The sequence below is a fragment of the Hemicordylus capensis genome, chromosome 5 (genome assembly GCF_027244095.1).
Source record: "Hemicordylus capensis ecotype Gifberg chromosome 5, rHemCap1.1.pri, whole genome shotgun sequence".
Lineage (NCBI taxonomy): Eukaryota > Metazoa > Chordata > Lepidosauria > Squamata > Cordylidae > Hemicordylus > Hemicordylus capensis.
Genome location: NC_069661.1, coordinates 133,550,001 through 133,572,628, shown reverse-complemented (window position 1 = coordinate 133,572,628; position 22,628 = coordinate 133,550,001). Strand labels below are relative to the sequence as shown.

General features: G+C 44.5%; 2 protein-coding genes across 14 annotated transcripts in view; one reads left to right on the top strand and one right to left on the bottom strand.

Moving 5' to 3' along the window:
- The window catches only part of SMC1B (structural maintenance of chromosomes 1B), a 73,030-nt gene extending 70,098 nt beyond the window's left edge, over positions 1–2,932 (bottom strand). For 6 of the 9 annotated variants that reach the window (XM_053254864.1, XM_053254868.1, XM_053254869.1 and 3 more), the window contains exons 1-2: positions 1,390–1,408; positions 958–1,068 (exon numbers count right to left, since the gene is read on the bottom strand). In XM_053254864.1, the coding sequence (XP_053110839.1) occupies positions 958–1,066 (109 nt within the window). In that variant the 5' untranslated portion in view covers positions 1,067–1,068; positions 1,390–1,408. Of the gene's footprint in view, positions 1–957; positions 1,069–1,378; positions 1,409–1,570; positions 2,654–2,913 lie in introns of those variants that run through there. The other 3 variants (XM_053254867.1, XM_053254865.1, XM_053254866.1) reach the window with 3 other exon arrangements.
- The window catches only part of RIBC2 (RIB43A domain with coiled-coils 2), a 64,022-nt gene continuing 43,054 nt past the window's right edge, over positions 1,661–22,628 (top strand). The window contains exons 1-4 of one of the 5 annotated variants that reach the window (XM_053254879.1): positions 1,661–1,805; positions 2,936–3,108; positions 10,773–10,854; positions 17,232–17,576. In XM_053254879.1, coding sequence (XP_053110854.1) covers positions 2,992–3,108; positions 10,773–10,854; positions 17,232–17,576 — 544 coding nt within the window. In that variant the 5' untranslated portion in view covers positions 1,661–1,805; positions 2,936–2,991. Of the gene's footprint in view, positions 1,806–1,828; positions 2,068–2,716; positions 2,831–2,935; positions 3,151–10,772; positions 10,855–17,231; positions 17,577–22,628 lie in introns of those variants that run through there. The other 4 variants (XM_053254878.1, XM_053254880.1, XM_053254881.1 and 1 more) reach the window with 4 other exon arrangements.

Sequence of the window (22,628 nt, the reverse complement as noted above, 5' to 3'; positions counted from 1 at the left end):
CTGATTGACTAAATTTGCAAACATTTACATATAAGTAAGAATAATTGTTCTGAAGAAAAATAATCCTGCTTATTCTAAGAGAGAGAGACACTGAGACTTGTTACAAACACCATTTAAGATTTCCTCCTGTGTATGAAAGAAAGGACTGCCTCTTCTAAGATAGTATTTATCACATGCTATTTTTGTAACTACTTAATTACATTTTAAAAAATAGCAACCTGATGACAAACTAGTTAGGAGCACATTTTAAATCAAAAGTTTTTCAACAGATTAAGCCACACGTTACAGCCAGAGTGCCCTCCAAGGCATGCACATACTTTTTAAAATGTCTGCTCAGTTAATTTGAGATCCCGCTCAGGTTGAATCAGGAAGGCCCCATTCTGATTGCATGTGTGCGCACACACCGTCTTGATACTACCGCCCAGAACAAAACTCATTCCACACATAGATGAAAAAAGTTAGAGAGAACATTGATTGCAGCTACTAGTTTATAATTTATGTACAGATTAATCTACTGGACATATTGCATGTGAAAGGTACTACCATATTAGGGATGGGGTGAACAGTCCTATAATTCTGAAATGAAAGTTGCGTGAAGGTTTAAGTTTTCATACATTATTAAAGAATGACTTCAGGGCTTTCATTTTAGGGACTACAAGAATATTTTTTAAACTCTTATTTTCATCAAAATTTTAGTCAACAATTGCTCCCACAAAATGAGAAACATTTGCAGAAAACTTCTAGGATGGCAATTTAATTTAGATTAGATTATAAGGGGCTATTCAAAGGGTTTTTAACCAATGCAGATGCGTGAAATTGCACCCAATGACTTCAACCACATAGTCCTAATTATCTGATATGGTTCTTGCTTGGGGTACTAAATAATGGGAAAGAATCACAACAGCAGTCTGGAGAACATAGGATTGTAACAATGGATGAACCGTTTCCTCTTGTTACCTGAGCCATTAGGACCAATGACACAAGTGAACTTCTTGAATGGTCCAATGCATTGTTGTCCTCGCCATGATTTGAAATTCTCCACCATCAAAAGCTTTAAGTATCCCATCTCTGGATGAATAATGAGCAAAGGAGAAAAAGATAGGAACAATGCCATAATTAATAATGAAAGGAAATGATGAATAAGAAAGCTTTGCAATACAAAAGATAGATCATACTACATAAAATTATTAAACAGATGGAAATAAACAAGGATATAATACTTTAAATATGAAGGTTAAATATGAAGAACCAAAAAAGTAATCACACTAAGCCACCGAATCCAGTTATTGTGACCAACTATCCACAAAAAATAACTCACTACAAATAAAAGGCCACATGATAAGAACCACATGAAAAATCACTACAAATAAAAAGCTACATGATAAGAACCCGTCGGATCAGCGCATCCACATTGGCTAGCACCCTGTATCCAACAGCAAGCAGCAATTTCCGAATAAGGAGCAACTATCATGGTTAACCGTTCATGTCTAATCCTTTTTAAAAACTCCTGCTCAATACAGCAGCAGCCCCGACCAGTGACTGGGTGACGACGACGACGACATTGATTTACCGTCGCGCGGTCGGCTCTGCCACGCTTGCTGCCTGACAGAGGAGACGAGGGAAGAGGAGTTTCAAAGTCACTACCGCGCCTGCTCCCTTACGGAGAAAGGAGGAAACCAGAGCCGAGCAAGATCACCCAATCCCAATCCAGGCATTTCCCTCCACTCAGCTGTCAGTCAGCCTCAGTCTGCACACCTCAGCCTATGACAAACAGAGGGAGGGGAAGAGAATGAGAATGAATCAGGGTGATTCGAATGCCTGTTTTTTTAAGGGACGAATTTACTGTAGGGACTATGTGGGTTTTTTGGGGGGGAGTGGCGTATTATAGCCTAGAGACAGGGACGGACACAGATCATCCATTTATCTGGTACCGGGAATTTTTGGTTCCCTTCAACTCTTTAATGGTACTGAAAGTTGTCCATAGAAAACATGGGAGGAATCCGGGATTTTAGTGTAGCGGTCGGAGGACAGCAGCGTGTCCACCCAGAAATGCAGCATCAAATACAGGTGTTTTAAAATCGGGTCATATTTTGTGTGAAGATTTTTTTTGTTTGTTTAAAAAAAAAAAAAAAAAGCCTTGCCAGTGCCAATACAATTGACCATCTCATACTGTCATTATGTATCTGAATCCAAAACTAGGCTTTTTTTCAAGTTTTTCGATGTAAGAAAACAGGGTCGTCTTAAATTCTGAGTCCTAATCGGGTAAATAAGGTATTTAGTGGTACTGGGCGGGGGCTGTTGTTGAGAGTGACTTATAGCAGCCCTACAGTGTTAACATTGTCCGGTGTTATTTCTGCTTAAAGGTGGAGCAAAGGATGGTTTGGATTTGCAGCGGCCCCCCCCCGCCCAAAAAACATTACAGGAGCGGCCTGGGCTGGGGGTACGGTACACGATAATAAAACCCTCCTGGGGTTGCTGCAAAAGTCAGTCTTCCCAGACCAATTCTAGCGTATGAAGTTTTATACTCCATTAATTTGCATGCAGACACATTGCGCTTTAAAATGTTGAATTCTATGGACTAGTCCGTAATCAGTAAAGCTGGGCACGGTGTGAGTGCAGTGCAGCGGTAAAAAGAGATCCGGTTTCTCTCTCTGTGACTAATAGTGCGGGAGAGAAGTAGTAGCGAATATGAACTAGTTGAATGGAGAGACTGAAGCGATTTCTTTTAGAACAAAATGGAAGGCTCTGGAAAGAAGGGGCGTGGCCTACGTCTCTTAGCAACCCTGTGTTGTTGACATCGATTGTAGTACCAAGTATCTAGACTGCCGAGGGAAGCGTCGTTTGGCGGAGTCATCTCCCCCACCCCCTTTCAATTAACTGTGCTCTACTTTCCCCAACCCAAAGCAAACTTACCGTTTTTCTTTGCTGTTTGCAGATCTTTTCACTTGGACCCGTCCCCCGCAAGAGACCCGCTACTACCACTAACTAAGGATGCCTAAACATGATCATCGTGAAGACTTGGCCGAGGCGTCTGCACTCCAGCGGAGGCGTTATAAAGATCTGCAGAGGCAAAGCCGAGTGTTTGATGCTAGAGTCAGGACAATCGGGGTAAGCTGTGTATCAGGTATTTAGGAGATACGTGCGAGTGTGGTGAGTAGACTTGTCAGCGTTTGATTTGAAAAGAAGTCGTTCTAACGAAGTACTTTCTGCGTCTTTCAACAGCCAACTGGCAGCGGTTTATAATAAAATAAATCCATTTGATAGTATTTTATTACTGTTCATGGAAATTGGACTTGGTTTTATGCTATGTTTTTCTCTAAACAAGTTTTAAAGGAGGTCCTTAGAATGTGCATTTTCAGAACTGGGAATTGTAATGAGAAGACTTTTGTCAAGATACCCTAGGACTCCCTCCAATCTACTGGTAATTTGGTTCTACTGGTCCACAAAACAACCAAATTCGGTTAGACAGACAAGTTCTAAATGTGCTTATGGTGGTACTTCAGAATGGTAGTGAATTATACTTAAGAATGGTATTGAATGGTACTCCCAGGTACTGAAGGAACTTGCAGAAGTGATCTCAGAACCGTGATTTGAGAACTTATAGGAACATAGGCAGCTGCCTGAAACCAAGTCAGACCTTTGATCCATCTAGCTCAGTATTGTCTACACTGCCTCGCAGCAGCTCTCCAACATTTTGGGCAGGAGTTTCCCACAGCTCTATCTGGAGATCCCATGGAGTGAAGCTGTGACCTTCTGCATGTAAGCAGCTGCTCTACCACTAAACTAGGGCCCCATCCCCTTAAGTCAGGGGTCAGCAACCTTTTCAAATCAAAGAACCAAACTAGAACAAAATTCAGAACAAGTTGTTAACAGCCAGTATGTAAAATTGCCCATTTGCATTACCAAAAATATGCAACTTTATTATTGATAATTGATGCAATGATGATTAAGAATAGTACAAAGGAAACATTGTATTCACAGACTTTATTTAATGGGGCTTCTGCTGCTTCATCATCTCACACAGCTTTTTGTTGTTTATATCACAGCTGATCAGATCCAGGTTTATGCATGCAGTCAGGCTCTCTTCTGTCAATCTTGAGCACAAATTCCCCTTGATATGATTCAAATGAAAGAAAGCCTGCTCACACGTATAGGTGGAACCAAACACTGAATGTCAGGCAAAGCTGACAATATTCTTCAAGGAGCTTCACACGAGCAAAGTGAAGTGCCTCGAGGTGGCTTGCGCCCCACACATGAGTAGGGTGCCATTCCTGGGTGGCCGGATTGGCTGCCCACACAACTACCAGCTCTGTCATGGAGCCGGTAGGGGTGGCAGGGATAGGGGGCTGCGAGTAGACTGGGCATTCTGGGGAGACCCCCGAGGCCAGGAGGCTCATTGTAGCCTCCCGGTTGGGGGCCTACTTGTGAGTTGCCGTGGCGTGGAACTGCACTGCAACATTTCACGATCTTGGAAATGAGGTTAGCGGAGCACTCTCTCCGCAAACCTCATTTAAGGGGAGGGGTACTTTGGGAGGTTTGCTGCCGGGAGTCGTGTGTCTCCCATTGCAGCACACACCCTCCCAAAAGCAGGCTGGGCTCCCTTAGCCCGCTTTTGGGAGGTCGTATGAATAGCCTCTCTATGTTACTGAATGTGACAGGAAGTTCTTTCCAAGTCTGCAGAACCCGATTATTATTGTGCTCCAGTTCTGTCCTGTCAGCCCACTTGTGTAGTTTTGCCAATTCTGCACATTGTCAAGCAAGTCTTCCTAAGTCGGAATTCAGCATGACACATTTTTCCACCCAGACATTTACCACCGGCAGCCTGGAGGGTGCCTCTCACCTGTCTCAGCAGCTGCTGCCCTTCTCGGTAAACTAGAACAGGGATTCTCAACCTTGGGTTCCCAGATGTTACTGGACTCCAGCTCTCATAATCCCCAGCCCCAATGGCCTTTGGTTAGGGATTATGGGAGTTGAAGTCCAACAACATCTGGGGACGCAAGGTTGAGAACCAATGAACTAGAACTCACTGCAGGGCTGAGTTGGAGGGCAGCTGCTGAGGCAGGGAAGAGTTTTGCTCTGCAAGTGGTGGTTTTGGCATAGAGATTTCCCTCTGCAGATGGCCCGTAGTGCAGTGCTCACCTGCCACAGAGGCTGCTCTCCAACTCAGCCAGGCCCTGCAGCACACTCTTCTTAGCAAACTAGAGCATGCTGTGGGACTGACTAAGTCGGAGGGCAGCTGCTGAGGCAGGCGCGAGCTGCACTCCGCCAGCAGCTGTGGCACAGATATTTCCCACACCGGGGCTTGCAGTGCGCTCTTCTTGGCAAATCAGAGCTCACTGTGGGGCTGGCTGAGTCAGAGGGCAGCTGCTGCAGCAGGTGGAACTTGCAGAGGCAGCAGAGTAGGTATTTCCCATTCCCACTGCCAGCAGCCTGGACATGGTGCCCACCGGTTGCAGCAGCTGCCCTCCAACTTGGCCAGGGCCTACGGCATGCTCTGCTTAACAGACCAGAATGCACTGAAGGGCTGACAGAGTTGGAGGGCAACTGTTGCAATAGATGGCAGCTGTGCTATGCCGGCATTGGTGGTGTGGCTATATCCCACTGCCACTGGCCAGGAGCAAAACTTCCACCAGTTAAAGTGGCTGCCCTCCAACTCGGCCAGGCTCTCAGTGCTCTCTTCTTGGCAAACCAGAGCAGCATATCGCAGGGTGGGCTGAGTCGGAGGCTGTTCCCTGCCAGCACGGATGTTTCCCGCCGCCACTGGCCCAGAGTGCAGCTTCCGCCTGTTGCAGCGGCTGCACTCCAACTGAGTCGTTCCCTGCAGCATATTCCCGGCAAACCCGAGCATGCCACAGGGCTCATTTCTATTTCATTTGCCCAGTTCCCAAACCAGTGAATGACCAGCCTGCATACAAGGAAACACAATTGATGTGGATGGGGCTCATTCCTGGGTCCGCTTAACCAATCAGTCAGACACAAGGATTGGGAATTATTAATTGAGGCTTTATTGCTCTGCAGTCAGCAATAGGTAATCGTTAGGCTCATGCTCTCAAACCAATTACAGTTTGGTTACAGGTGCATCTTAACATTTATACAAACAATCTAAATGGTGCTGACACCCTAGACACAGTATACATGGCCCAAGTATCTAATACGCATGCGAATGATTCATTGTTCATCGGGTGATTACTCCTTATTTGGTTAGATCCTGTTTTCTTAACTATCAGCGAAAAACAGTGAGAACCTGGACTATGTTAACAAGTTTCATAGATACAATTTTGCTACAGAGAGATAATGACGTTAATCATGAGAGGCAGTGATGTCCCTGAGTTTGGGCTAGGTTACTTTAAGTTAAAATGAGCTTTTCTAGGCAAAATGGAGTTTCTTTGGTTTTCTGAACATATTACAATGGCCGGATGCAGTGAAGGAGAGTGAGACAGTTGGGCTCTCACCTCACGTCTGTACTCACCTTGCAGTCTCAATACTGAGCTATTTCACATTGTGATCTGTTGGTCCTATCCAAGGTGGGGGAGTTGGTCCTATCCAAGGTGGGGCAGAAAAAGCTTCCTGCCTTACTTCTGGTTTGTATGTCCAGCTCCTGGTGGGATGTCAGGCTCCTTTTGTTTTCTTTTAAGTGCTATGTTTTGTTTTGTTTTTAAGTTCTGTGTGTTTCAGAGAAGAGCCGTATGGCATATTTGGCTCGAGACATAGGTTGCTGATCCCTGTCCTAAGTGGAATATCTCACAGCAGATAGTGCTCACATATAGTCACCCATCCACATCCAAACCAAGGCAAACCCTGTTTAGCAAAGGGGACAATTCATGCTTGCTACCACAAGCATGACACCCTATTGAGAGGGGGTGTCCAGCTCCTGGAGAATGGGGTGGGAGAATGGGGTGGCATCTCCACTGCCATAGGACTGGAGATGAGAAAATGTTGTGCCTATATTCAGTGGGGCACCTTAAGTGGCGCAGTGGGGAAATGCTTGACTAACAAGCAGAAGGTTGTTCTGTGGGTGCCCGGAGTCGCAAATGACTTGACGGCACTCTTTACCTTTATAGTCGGAAAAGGGGGAAGGAGGTGCCAGGAAACTACAGATCTGTCAACTTGACATTGATACCCAGCAAAGTCCTAGAACAGATTATAATGCAGTTTGTCTATGAGCTCTTAGAAAAGAAACTAGTGATTAGTAGGAGCCAGTATGGATTTGTCAAGAATAAGGCACACCAGATCAATCTCATCTCTCTTTTTTTCCAAAAGAGTTACTAGTTTAGTAGATCATGGCAATGCAGTAGTCATTAGGCCCATTCACGTGTTATGTTCAGCATCTGTGCTACAAGTGTACAGTATACATATTTGGAAAAAATGCCGCCCTCACACTGTGGTTATTATGATCCAAGTAATTGCTTTATTGATAAAAGACAGTTTCAGCTGAAAATGGATCAGAGAGACATGGTTTTGCAAAGTGCAGCTGCTGTCAGTCTGCTAAAGCATTATTCAAATCTCTAGGGACCTTTCCCCCAAAATCTATTTCAAGCCAAACCCCAAGCTTGCCATTTCCTGCCTGCTTCCTAAGCTGGTTGTCTTGTTTGCTCCTTGCAAAGCATTTCTGCTCAAACAGCTCTAGCATCAAAATAACAAAATGGCTTCAATATTGTCAAGCAAGCAAAATGATTTTCACACATAGGTACAGAACATCGGTGCAGTCATTCACACATTATGCTGTGAATTGGGCTGTAGTATATCTGGATTTCAGCTAAGCATTTGACAAAGTCTCCCATGATGGCTTCATTCACAAATTGGTAAAATGTGGGTTGGATGCTGCTACCGTTAGGTAGATTCACAACTGGTTGAACAGCCAGACCCAGCAAATATTAATCAATGGCTACATATAATCCTACAGGAGGTATTGGGTGGAGTGCCACAAGGCTCTGTCCTGGGCCCTGTGTAATTCAACCTTTTCATAAATTAGCTGGAGATGCTTTTTATTTTTATACCTCTTTTTTTTTTAAGCAGAAAGATTTATAAGGGCTAATAGATATACACTCCCTATATTGAAGAGTAGGAATGTGAAATTTACAAAAGGATTGCCAGTTTTGAAAATTCCATTTATTAAGAATAAATTAATCTGGCAGAAGCTTCTGGAGAGACATGGAGTTAAAGCTAGTGTAGTGCACCAGTAACGTTGAAACAACAACTGGTTAACTCTCGATTATATGATAAGTGTGAGTTAAAGACTGTGCTATTTGTGAAAGGAGAGAGGGTTGGTGTAGTATAAAGGGAGTGATTTATCACTATACAACACCAACCCTCTCTCCTTTCACAAATAAGAGGAACATTCCAGACACGTTATCTTATAAATAAATGTCTGGAATCTTCCTCTTTCTATATAGGTGAAATGGGGAGACAGTTAAGAGATAGATATAGTGAGCATTTGTCGGATATGCGATATAATGGGAGCTGTACTAAGCCGTGGTCTATACATATGAAGAAGGGGTATGCTGGATGAGTGTTGGGAACTGAGATAATTGTATTGATGGTGAAAAGAAATTTGCAGAAGCATAAAATAAAGAAGGCAATGTATGTAGAGAAATTAAAACCAGATATTAATGTTGAGATGATTTTTGGCTATTTATTTATTGATTGTTAAATTTATATACCGCCTTTTATTAAAGCAATCCCAAGGCGGTTTACAGCAAAACATTTAAGTACAAGATGGGGAAAAAGACACAATTAAAATATTAAGTGAAAAAAATATTAAACAAATCTGATTAAAAATTTAAAACAAAAGCATAAAAGCTATACAGACTATAAAGAGCAGCAGCAGAGAATCAAATAAATGCCTGGGCAAAAAGCCAAGATTTTACACTTTTTCTAAAAGCTGTGATGGAGACAGAGGAGCGAATAGCCACCAGGAGAGCATTCCAGCGTCTGGGGGCAGCAACAGAGAAGGCCCTGTCCTGCGTGCACGACAACCGAGCCTCCCTCATTGTCGGCACCCGGAGCAGAGCCCCCTCAGATGACCTCGTCAAGCGGGCAGCAACCCTTGGGAGCTATGAAATTCATTAGTCTTTGAATGGTAGAAGCTGAGTTAAATGTTTCTTGTTGCAGCTGTTACGTTGTCTGCAGCTGTACCTCTTTTCTTCCCCACCTACTGCTTACCTTGTGAGAAAGGAATTTAAGGACTTCTGAGATATTGGGTTTGTGCAAGCAACTGAGGATGGTCTATTGACATTGACACCAGTTCTGTGGATGTTGATAAACTAGCCTGGGTTCAGATGAGGGGAACCAAGACAGTCAGGGGTCTGGAAAGCAAGTCCTGTAAGGCGTAGTTGAAGAAGATGGTTATGTTTAGCCCAAAGAAGAGAAGACTAATGCAACATATTATAGTCAAGTCTCTCAAGAGCTGTCACATAGAAGAGGGAGTAGAGTGGACTTGCGCTCTGTGGCTTCAGAGGACAGGTTTAGAACCAATGGGTTGAAATTACAAGGAAGCAAATATTATAAATAATTTTCTAACTGAAAGAGAAAACAGTGGAATGGTCTGCCTCGTGTAGTGGTAGGCAATCCTTCACTGGAGGTTTTTAAAACCAAGGCTGGCCAGCATCTGTCATGGATGCTACAGCAGTTTTCTGCATCAAGGGTTGGGCTGGAAAACTTCCAAGGTTGAGTGGTTGCCATCTTGAAACAAGATGCTGGATTAAAACAAAATCATGTCAAGGCCCTTAGGATCCTCTCCCATGTGCTGTAAATTTGATTTGTAGCAGACTGTAAACACAAAGGTTATTAGGGATGCTTGCATGCACACATGCGCGTGTGCACACACACACACACACACCTAAAAATGATGCCATGAGCAGAAGGCCTCTAAGCATGTTTTTCCCCTGGACAAGTCTCTCTCTCTCTCTTTTTTTTTAAGAAACCTCTAAAACCAAGTATGTATTCAGTTATTGCATATCTATTTCTGAAACTGGATTGATAACATTGTTTTTATTTAGGGTGTTGCTTCTAATTGTCTAATTATCTGATTAATGAGTGTGTTAAATGACCAGGCAAAGTGTCTCTCTGCATGCATGCCTCAGGCACACTGTGGTCTTAGGACACCCCTGGATAGGGGATCACCCGGGAGCCTCATGTGCCGTCGGCGCGTAGTTGCCAGATTTGGCTTTTTTAAAGCCAAATTTTGGGTTACGGCCCATTTGACCCACGAGTATACCCCTTAGATTCTGGCAACATCCATGTTGGAAAACGCTTGTTCATGACAAAAGGTGAAGGAATGGCCTTAGGTGGCACCTGCACCATGGGGCAGTGAGTGCAGACATCCCTCCCTCCCTACCTCACTTGCCCACTGCTGCCAGTCCCTGGCTCCTCACAGCCCTGCTGCCTTCCCTAGCTTTCCTCTCATCTTGTGTCCCAGTCCAGCCCCCTAATGCTGATACCAGTGTCAGGGTGGAGCCAGCCCCACCTCCCTCACCCACATTCCCCTTCCCTATCTTCTGGCTGCCTTACCTTCTGGGCACGCTGAAAAGCCGCGTCAGTGTTGGAGGCACTGAAGAAAGGCAAAATATACATGCAATGAGTTAATTGAATAAATAAGAGTGGTGCCAGACTTTATGCATTAGTTGTGTTCACTATCATGATTACTCTGGTGTTTCCTACTGAAAACCTGAACCATGATTAGGCAGAGGCTCCTTGAAACGTATTGTGTGTCAGGACGTAAATCTGATATTCATATTGTTATAGAAATCTTAATTCTTGTTTGCTTATTACAGATTGACACGGAAGCTTTGGACACGCAAATCAAAGACAGAAGGATTCAAAAAGCAACTCAGAAAGCACAAGATGACTCAATAGGTATATTAGACAGCAAGTAGTATTAATGCAGTAATTTGCCAGTTATTTATCAATGTTTGTTCTCTTTCATTTGCATCATTTTCTTCTCTTTAAATAATAATTCCAGTTTTCTATAAATTAACTGTTGGAGCAGTAGAATGAGTGAATTTTGAAAATGCATATGATTGAGGCATTAGTTATTCTTTTTAAGATACAATACAACTAGTGTTAAGTCAGTAACAGTTGCATGGAATGAAAGTTATATCTTCACCACAGACTTAAACTGATTTAATAGTCATATCCTTTCCTGAAAGAACTATGGGGACAGAGAGCTAGCAATCTCTATTTAAAAATTATCAGCAACACTTAACAGATTATAGTTCCAATTATTATTTGGAGGATGCTGTGACAGGACTCAGCTTTCTCAGTAGTGGCACCAGTTATGGAATTCTTTCCCTGGAGAAATCTGAAAAGTTCTATCATCTCCATTTTAGGTGCTCTAAAAACGTTTTTATTTAGGCAAACTTCTGATTTACGACTTTTTCCTGTTGCTTTGGCTATTCATATGCTGTGTTAGTGCCTCTGGTTTGGTTATTGTATTTTTAGAAATATTTTGTTTATAACATATTAATGTTACTTTTATATTAGTATTAGTAGTATACTGGTAATGTATTGGTATTTTTGTTTTTTTATTTTATTTATTTATTTATCTATCAGATTTGTATACCGCCCCAAACTTTCGTCTCTGGGCGGTTTACAATAACATAAAACCAGTTAAAAACATATACAAAAACTTAAAAACAATTTAAAAATAACCAGAGATTAAAACCCAAAAATATTAGGAAGCTGAGAAAGCTTGGGCGAAAAGATGGGTTTTCAGGTGTTTTTTGAAAATTGCCAGAGATGGGGAGGATCGTATCTCAGCAGGGAGAGCATTCCACAATCTCGGGGCAGCGACCGAGAAGGCCCGTCATCTGTGTAGCCACCAAACAAGTTGGCGGTAACTGGAGACGGACCTCCTCAGATGACCTCAATGGGCGGTGGGGCTTGTACTGAAGAAGACGGTTTCTTAAATACCCAGGGCCTGAGCCGTTTAGGGCTTTGTAAGTTATAACTAGCACTTTGTATTTTGTCCGGAAACCTATTGGCAGCCCGTGTCACTCCATCAGTAAAGGAGTAACATTGTCTCTCCGAGATGACCCAGAGACCAACCTGGCTGCTGCGTTCTGAACCAACTGAAGTTTCCGGACTACGTACAAAGGCAGCCCCATGTAGAGCGTATTACAAAAGTCATGTCTGGAGGTTACCAACAGATGTACCACTGTTTTGAGGTCGTTGATCTCGAGAAATGGGTGCAGCTGTCGTATCAGCTGGAGCTGATAGAAAGCACCCCTGGCCACCGCCTCAACCTGAGAAACCAGGCAGAGGTGTGAGTCCAGAAGTACTCCCAGACTGCGAACCTGTTCCTTTTGGGGGAAGTGCGACCCCATCTAGAACAGACAGATCAAAATCATCTCTAGAGTTCTGACCCCGCACAATAAGTACCTCCGTCTTATCTGGATTCAGCTTCAGTTTATTCTCCCTCATCCAGCCCATTACTGCTTACTAATATCAGTGGTTGCATTTGCAGAAAAGTAGAATAAAAAATAATTGAAATAAATAAAACAAGGTTGTAATGTAGCGAGATCGCCTATCTTGCACCATGCAAGAAACCTTGATAGCCATTTTTGTTAAAGAAAAACAGGCTTGGTGGCACACTAGGGGTGAGTCCGAACCGGTCCGGCGGCCATTCTAAGGAATGGCCGAACTGCCGGACCGGTTCGGCCCTTGCTGGTCCGGGTGGGGGGTTTAACTTTAAGGGTGGGAGTGCTTTCTTACCCCTCCCGCCTCTTCGCCCCCTCCAGCGCCCGTATTTAACTGAATAACGGGGCGCTGGAAACCAGCCGCCCCCGCCGCCGCTCCCCCCCCCGAACAGATTTACATGCAAAGGTACCCATACCCCTGCTGCCGCCGCCGCCAGCCAGCCAGCCCTCCCTCCCTCCCAGCTGCCCGCCCGCCCGAGTCCTTACCCAATGCTTTAGGAGAAAACGAGAGGAGCTACTGAACAGAGCTCCTCTCGTTAGGAAGGCCTCCAGCAGACTGAAGGCACTTTGCGCGCGTGCACATGCGCGCGCTGCAAAGGACTCCGATCGCCAGAGGCCCGGTCTACCCGCCGGGAAAAGGCCGGGTAGACCGGGCCTCCGGCGATCAGCGTCCTTTGCGGCGCACGCATGCACGCGCAAAGCACCTTCAGTCTGCTGGAGGCCTTCCTAACGAGAGGAGCTCTGTTCGGTAGCTCCTCTCGTTTTCTCCTAAAGCATTGGGTAAGCACTCGGGCGGGCGGGCGGGCAGCTGGGAGGGAGGGAGGGCTGGCTGGCTGGCGGGCGACGGCGGTGGCGGCAGGGGTATGGGTACCTTTGCATGTAAATCTGTTCGGGGGGGAGCAGCGGCGGCGGCTGGTTTCCAGCGCCCCGTTATTCAGTTAAATACGGGCGCTGGAGGGGGTGAAGAGGCGGGAAGGGTAAGAAAGCCCTCCCGCCCTAAAAGAAAGGGCCCCCCTTCGGTGCCGGTCCGGACTGGTCCGGACCGTGCACATCTCTATGGCACACCCTTTCTCTGCCCACCAATTTTCAACTCCAAACTGCTTCCCCACCCCATTTCCAGACACATGGCAAAAAGCAGCTGGGAGGTGGATTCGGAGTGGAGAGATGACAGGTAGGAAAGGGATTAGGAATCTGCTGCTCTGACTCAAAATCCCCCTTTCAAAGCTGTTTTTCCTTAAAAACAAAAACAGCCATCTGTAACACATGCTGACTTCTGTAACACACATTTTCAATGAATGTTCAGTTAGCCATTTCATTCATGCAAAGTATGCAGAGGAGCAAACTGTAAGCCCCAGTGGTGGCAGCCAAATGGTACATTTTACCCCTCACCCACTGCCACTGGTAATGGGTGTAGTCTGTAGTCCCCCTAGACTGCTAGTTCTAGTTAAGTGTCTTCTCCCACCTCATTCCATACTGGCTGCCTTTTTCAGTTATAGGTCAGCTATGTATAGAATCAATGTCTTCGTAAAGAGAGTACTGACATCTTATGGGTTTTTTTTTTAAATCTACTTATTTACAAATGTACATGATGTGTAAGGGGCATTGCTATAATTGAACAAGTGGGGGACAAGTATCCCTGAGGCCCTGGGGGAGATGGGCCCAACCAGCTGAGTGACAGCTTGCTCTTCACTCCTCCCCTCCTGCCTCTCTGAAAAAGATGGCGGAGAGGTGGGGAGAGCAGAGGCCCATCTTCACTTTGTGTCCTAGGGCCCACTTCAACATTGCTACACCCCCGCAGGCAGACACCCAGTGCTAGTGTTTAAAACAAATCAGCTCCCCAAAAGCAAATTGCATGCACTTGGAGTCCCTCCATCCCTGATATCAGTGTGTTATTTAAGCACTAATAACATAATTGTATATGGGATTATGATGGCTAATAAGGTAAAGGGGGATAAGAACATAAGAACAGCCCTGCTGGATCGGGCATAAGGCCCATCTAGTCCAGCATCCTGTTTCACACAGTGGCCCACCAGATGCCTCTGGGGAGCCCACAGGCAAGAGGTATGTGCATGCCCTCTCTTCTGCTGTTGCTCCCCTGCAACTGGTATTGAGAGGCATCTTTACTCCGAGGCTAGAGGTAACCAATAGCCACCAGACTAGTAGCCATTGATAGACCTGTCCACCATGAATCTGTCTAAGCCCCTTTTAAAACCATCCAAGCTGGTGGCCATCACCACATCCCATGATCTTTACAAAAAAGATCTCTCTTAACAGTGTTCGTTTGTTTATTATTGTATTTTGCCTGCTCAGGAAAGCATACCTGGGACTATGCTTTTCGGTTTCAGTTTTTGGGGTTTTGCTTTTGCTTACCCCCCTTTTTTGTTCTTGGTCTTTTTCCTTAGGGGTTCTCAAAATGGCAGCATGGGAACAGGTGCGTTGCCATTTTGAGGTCATCTGCACTAGGTGACCTCCCTACTTCGTGCAAACACACTATAGAAAACTATATTAAAGTTGAGTAGGAATACAAGGCACATGTGCCCAGGGAAGAATCCAGAGGTAAACCGATCCCTGATCCACCACACCTCCCCTGCAAAAAACCCACACCACAGATATTATGGCTGGTGAGTCTGCAGGCTCATGCAAATACAAATAAGTGCATATAGGACATTAAAAAAATTAAGAGTAAAAAAAGGTGAATGTAAGGGAAAACAGCAGCAAACTAGCTAGTGACCCGGAGTGGACTGAACACCACAAGAAAGAGGACCGCAGAGGTGCTTCCAGGTGCAAAATGGAGGGGTGTTGTGTTGTACGGAGCCAACACTCCCAGCGGCAACCCCCAGGAAAGCCTCCAACTCACACTTAGTTCTCCATATGGCTGTGCCTAACTCCCACAATATTTCACACTGCTGTTCCAATCAAGACTGTTTAAAAGTACAACTTTAAGACAGTTGTTTCAGGCCAGGTGTCAGGAAAAAAGCCAGAGAGGGTTATTCACTATCTGATCACTCCACAACTATAATTGTAATGTAGCAGCTATAAATTGCTGTATGAAAACTTTTGATAGCTTGTGAATGTGCATAAATACTACTTTAAAAAAAATTAAATATACAAGCAAGAGCAGAGCAGAAACCCAGCTAAATACTTTGACTACTACCTGCTCAAAGGTGAAAGGCAATTAAAACTCTTGCATGTGCGCAAATACTCCAAAATATAAACTTGCTATCAAGTTCATATCTCCGGGTGATCCCTGGTACCACAATAGGGGTAGGTGGGAATGAAGTGGTGAGATGTAGACAGTGGGAGGGGAGATGGGTGGGTGATTTGAGAGATAATGGATAGTGGTGTGCAGGAGGAGGAGGCAGGGAGAAGGCTGGGAGATAAAACGTGTACATTTTCAATTTGAAAGCCCTCTGTGTGGTTGAAACAAAGTGGAGGAAAGCAGATGGAGAGGCAGTCTGTGTGGGCAGCCGATAGAGATTCTGGTTAGCATTTAACTCATGCAGTAAACCTCTCCATCTGCAAAACCTCTTAGTCAATTTGAAATAGTAATAACAAACATTTCTATTGGAAACAAATTCTGCAATCTGTATAATGATCTGTCTTGGTATATAGCAGCTTCCTATGTTCCTATATGTGTATGATATTTTGTATGTCTTTAGCTTTTTAAAAATAAGGGGCAGGATCCAAAATGACCAGTTGAGGCTTCCCCTCACACACTAAGGCTGTTGCAGCCCAAAAGCATCTCCCAGAAGTCAAGGGGCCCCTAGTGTGAGGAACTCTAGTCAGAAGAGGAAGTTGTAGAAGACCCATGTTGGCGCTTCACTGTTGTAGCAGAGTAATAGTTGCTAACCCCAGCTTGGCTGTAGTAAGAACACTCAGAGGCAAGTATAAAATCACAGGTAGCTTGTATTGAGTTAAGAAACACTCACATGACATACAGTCCTTAGTCAGTCCAGAAACACATGGATACAGCCAAATAGGCACATAGATCACAGCAGCTGGATGGACCACAGTGGAGCAGTGTGGACCACTGTGGACAAATGACTCTTGCTTGGGCTTCTGTAATATACTGGCCCTGACCAATCGCGTCTAGCCAGTTCACTTGACCCTGTTACGGTTTGCTGATCAGGTCCACCTGTTGTCAGTCTCACTGATTGCTGCAGTGACTTGCATTTTGCACTGCCCCACAGAAAATATCTCCTGACAACCCACTACACACACATAATTTGATTACCACTCAGAATACCCTATTTTGGTGCCTGAGGCATTAAATCCAAAAGCCTTCCTCTGTATCAGGCCTGCTCAACTTAGGACCCCCAGCTGTTTTTGGACTATAACTCCTATAATCCCCAGCCACAGTGGTCAATAGTCAGGGATTATGGAAGTTATAGGCTAACATCTGCATGGGCTGAAGTTGAGCAGCTCTGCTCTATATAGTGATTAAAAGTATAGGGCAGCATCCAAACTAGTTAGTCATGGTGACACATCTTTGAAATCAATGAGACAAGTTAGTCATGACAAATTTAAATCCAGTAATGTAAGTGGGAGTTGGTCATTATTGACAAATCTGGATCCTGCCCATAATAAATAATTGTTTGTTGACTTTTAATGGTACCCCAGAAATCTTCCTGTGACAGACTGCCTCGGTTTGTCTAAAGTTGTTCAGGCTATCCCTGAACAAAATCTCTTGGAGTATGCACATGCAGCTTTTTGGATCCTAGCCAAAATGGACAATTTATTTGCAAGTTAAACAGTTAAAAAACAAAACATGTTTCTTTTGGATTTTGAACCACACTTTTTTTTTTTTAAATCCAGCTGCAGAAATGAAGCAAAATGACAAGATACTCTGCATTCTAGATGAACGACAGAAAAGGGACACTCAACATCTAAACAAAGCTCTCAATGAATTTCGGCAAAGTTATCAGCAGCCAGAAACACGGCGTGAATTTGATCTGTCTAATCCACAAGCCCTAAAGAAAGAGATGCCTGCACGTCTTGCAGACAGTGACCCTCGATGTACTGTATCTGGCTTGCAGAAGTTTATGGGAGAAGATTTACATAGTGAGAACAGGTGGAAATTTCAGAAGGAGCAAACTAGAGAATGGCTTTTGCAGCAACACAAAGAGTGGATGAATGCACTGGCAGACAAAAAATTTGCAGGTATTAAGTGAACCAGAAACTGAGCATTTGTTGAAATGTTTTCCATTGAGTAGCTGGCAAAACCCTTCTTCATGACATGCTAACTTTGTGGAGGAAATTTTTTTTGTTTGGATCTAAATTCACTTTATAGGAGTTTCCATGTGCAGTCTAAAATAATACAGACAGAAACAGGTTTTTAACACCTTGACAATGCTTCAGTTAAATATAAAATAGGATTAAGTTTACTAGTGCTGTAGCTGTCAGCCATTTCAGACTAGAAACCCACCTTGGTCATCTCTGTATTCCCCCCTTCCTCCTGCACCCTGACTTTTCTCCCCTATATATACCTCTCATTCTCTTTCTTTCTGAAGTGACTGGGTGGAAAAAAAATATTTGGCTTCTAAAGTGTGAAATTCAGCAGCCACAATTGTACCAGTTGAAATTCATTTTGCTGCACAACTATTAAGTATAAACAAGCATTGTCCGCCTCTGCATCTGGGCATTCTTCCCTCCTCTCTGTTTTTCTCTGTCTCTTGGTACTATACTGCTCAGGTACAGTGAGGGAAATAAGTATTTGATCCCCTGCTGATTTTGTCCATTTGCCCTCTGACACAGAAATGACCAGGCTATAATTGGAATGGTAGGTTTATTGTAGCTGTGAGAGACAGAATAACAACAAACAAACCCTCAAAAGCCCAGTGCCCAAAAGTCAGCGATGGATTTGCATTGTAGTGAGGGAAATAAGTATTCAATCCCTTCACAAAAGATGTCTTACTACTTGGTGGCAAAACCCTTGTTGGCAATCACAGAGGTCAGACTTTTCTTGTAGTTGGCCACCAGGTTTGCACACAACCCAGGAGGGATGTTGTCCCACTCCTCTTTGCAGATCCTCTTCAAGTCAGAAAGGTTTCGAGGCTGATGTTTGGCAACCCGAACCTACAGCTCCCTCCTCAGATTTTCTATGGGTTTAAGGTCTGGAGACTGGCTGGGCCACTCCAGGACCTTCGTGTGCTTCTTCTTGAGCCACTCCTTTGTTGCCTTGGCTGTGTGTTTTGGGTCATTGTCATGCTGGAATACCCATCCACGACCCATTCTCAATGCCCTGGCTGAGGGAAGGAGGTGCTCACCCAAGATCTGACGGTACATGGTCCCGTCCATCGTCCCTTCGATGCGGTGAAGGTGTCCTGTCCCCTTAGCAGAAAAACACCCCCAAAGCATAATGTGTCCACCTCCATGTTTGACGGTGGGGATGGTGTTCTTGGGCTCATAGGTAGCATTCCTCCTCCTCCACACACGGCGAGTTGAGTTGATGCCAAAGAGCTCGATTTTGGTCTCATCTGACCACAACACTTTTGCCCAGTTCTCCTCTGGATCATTCAGATGTGCATTGGCAAACTGCAGACGGGCCTATACATGTGCTGCCTTGAGCAAGGGGACCTTGCGGGCACTGCAAGATTTCAGTCCTTCACGGTGTAGTGTGTTACCAATTGTTTTCTTGGTGACTATGGTTCCAGCTGCCCTGAGATCATTGACAAGTTCCCCCCGTGTAGTTCTGGGCTGCTTTGTCACCGTTCTCATGATCATTGCAACTCCACGAGGTGAGATCTTGCATGGAGCCCCAGACCAAGGGAGATTGACAGTTATTTTGTGTTTCTTCCATTTGTGAGTTATTGTGCCAACTGTAGTCACCTTCTCACCAAGCTGCTTGGCGATAGTCTTGTAGCCCAGTCCAGCCTTGTGCAGGTCTACAACCTTGTCCCTGACATCCTTCGACAGCTCTTTGGTCTTGGGCATGGTGGTGAGTTTGGAAGCTGCGTGATTGCTTGCTTCTATGGACAGGTGTCTTTTATACAGGTACTGTAACAAGCTGGGATTAGGAGCACTCTCTTACAGAGGGTGTTCCTCATCTCAGCTCGTTACCTGCATATAGTGAAAAGACACCTGGGAGCCTGAAATCTTGCTGGTTGATAGGGGATCGAATACTTATTTCCCTCACTACAATGCAAATCCATTGCTGACTTTTGGGCACTGGGCTTTTGAGGGTCTGTTTGTTGTTATTCTGTCTCTCACAGCTACTATAAACCTACCATTCCAATTATAGCCTGGTCATTTCTGTGTCAGAGGGCAAACGGACAAAATCAGCAGGGGATCAAATACTTATTTCCCTCAGTGTACATGTACACTATCCATGTGGGAATCAAGGATTTGAATAGAGAGGGGAATTAACCCTAAAAATCGATCTTGCAAGTGTGCGTTATTTTTATTTATTTATTTATTTATTTATTTATTTATTTATTTATTTATATTTACATTTATATCCCGCTCTTCCTCCAAGGAGCCCAAACACTACATACTTGAGTTTCTCTTTCACAACAACCCTGTGAAGTAGGTTAGGCTGAGAGAGAAGTGACTGGCCCAGAGTCACCCAGCTAGTTTCATGGCTGAATGGGGATTTGAACTCAGGTCTCCCCAGTCCTTGTCCAGCACTCTAACCACTACACTACACTGGCCTAGGGATCACTGTTGGGACACAGGCAAATATTAGTGCTAGGGTACCGCAGAAGAGCAGCAAGGCTTTTGAAACCAGAGGCAAGGCTTTTGAAACCAGAAACAAAGTTGATTGTTATAACAGAAAGTGCAAGAAATACAAACTGTTCCCCAAGACTATATGAAAGGGGAGGGGAAGCAGAGGAGATGGCTATGTGGGCAAAAGTGGGTGAGAAAGAGAGAGGAGTGAAGAGCACAGGTTGGAAGGGGCCATGGCACTCCAGGGGGCTGATCACATCACTGGGGAGTTATTCGCACATGGCTTTATGCTGCGGAGTAAATGTTGAGCGAAGCCACTTCAAATCACACTCGCGGCATTGAGGGAAGCAGCCCCTGCCTTCTGCTCTCGGGTTTTGTTTTGATGCAAGTTCACATGGCATGCCTCCGTGTTTTCCTTCTAGTCAGTGGTGGGGGGTTAGAGATTACTAAAGAGCAATATCTGCATCTCTAAAGAGAATATCCCTCTTATCATGCTAATGATTCTACGTCAGTGCCTCTCCCTATTTGCTCTGGTGTTTTCAGAAAAAGTAGCTTAAAACCAGCATTTTAAACATCCGGAAATACTAGAATTCGGGAGAGAAAGCCCGATTTGTGTGTGGAGTGGGTCCACGGATCTTGAAGGGACTCCGGGGTAAGTTTGGCTGGAGTGTGAATGCACACACTCTATTCCGAAGGATATTCGAGGTAGAAGTCCTATCTGTAAAACCTCCAGGAGGTTATCATGGCTTTATGCCTCAGGGTATCTGAAAATCGAATCAGCTTCGCAGCGGATTCACAAGATGTTTAATTCAGGGCACTAAATGGACAGTTCACATAGTGTCGGCTCTTCTCTGCAATCCCTAGCAGATCTTTTTCCTGTGCATTCCCACCAGCTGGTTATGGGTTTTTCCTCCAACCAATCCTTGCAGAGTAGGAGTTGAGAGCCTTTTTTTGTTAGTTTGACAGCACTGTGGAAGAACAGCATGATGAGTTGCCAAGGAATCAAACAGCAGAACGCTTAACCCAAGCCTGCCAAATCTGACCCAAATCTTTGCTGATTTTTAGAATGAACAAGGCAAGTGCCTTTGTGAGTGAATGCTTTCATCACCTCATGCCCCCCCCCCAGAGGCTGAGAAATTTAAAGTAGAAACCATTGTCTTCTCTGTCATTAAGAAAAATGCAGGCGAATCAGCTAAAATGGAGGGGGGGCACTCAGGTTATATCAGGCTGTAGTATCCATTCTGCATTCCATTCTGCATATCTAAAGCCTGTGTTAAGACCTACATTTTGCAGTTTGTGCTTGCATTTAACTTAGGAATTTCTCCCCACTCCCCTGGACTCCCTCCACAGAATTTCACCATCTTCTAACCTCCCTCACCTCAGCCGCGCTTGCAATTGCAAATTCTCAGAGCAGAATCTCAATCAGCTGTCAAACTCCCCTTCATTGAGTTTTGAAAAACGCCAAATTTTGAATAACACCACTCCACACAACAAGGGAAAGTGACAGGGCATAACAGGCTTTTTTCAAAAGCTGCTGGAAATAGAGGATTATTTTAAGTTGGTCATAAATCGGGCTAAGCCAGAATGCGCAGCCTCAATTCGGGGTGAAATAGAGTTCTGTCTGTACTGGTCCCTGATAGCCCAAAGGGACTTCGAAGTAAAGGCAGCTGATATGTGGACTCACACTCTCCATCCTGAAGGAGATTCAAACCAAAAACCATGTATGTAAAGCCTCCTGGGCCTAGGAGCTCACTGTTGAATGATATGAAAGTTAAAGTTTCTTATTCTGGATCTGTGAAGCTCAGATATATCATTTAGCCGTACAGGACCAGGACAACATGGGACATCATTATTGCCATTCTGTGCCATCTACCCTACAGCACAATTGATATGTATTCCATGGGGAATTCTTTGTGTGAGCCCAGCATTTGAGGTATTTCCCTTCCTAGACCCTACTTCCCACAAGCGGAGTAAAAACAAAGGTAGAGAGGGTTATTTCTGCAGATGTGTGGTTTTGGGGTGGGTTTTTTTGGGGGGGGGGTTGGTAGCAGTCACCAAAACACAAAGTTAATGAGAACACACTTAGTTCTGCTATTTCTGTGCAGTTAAACAGGAGAAAGAGGTCATCACTCCTGACACATTAATTGCCTCCCTACTTTTTTTCATAATCAAATGTTTTTAGCCTACTTTCTGATAGGCTTGCCACCTGTTCTTCATTTCAAAGTGTTGGAAGTGAAGGACTTTGTGCTGTCTCTTGTCTCAAAGACAGTGGTCAAGACATTGGTCATCCCTTCTCTACTGCTATGACACTCTCCTTTTGGAATTGCTACTCTTAGGGAATAACTTCCTTCCTTCCTGCTTTGCACTTCCTCTTCCTCTCCCCCCCCTTTCTCTTCCTGTTCCTTCTACCTTGCAACATGCAAGCTCCTCTCCCCTGTACCATGTGTGCAGAGATGCAGAATCCATCTGCATCCAGCTAGCTAGCTAGATTAGAGATCCTAACTCCTCACTTTCCTAACTAGAATGGAGTTATCTAATAAATATTTA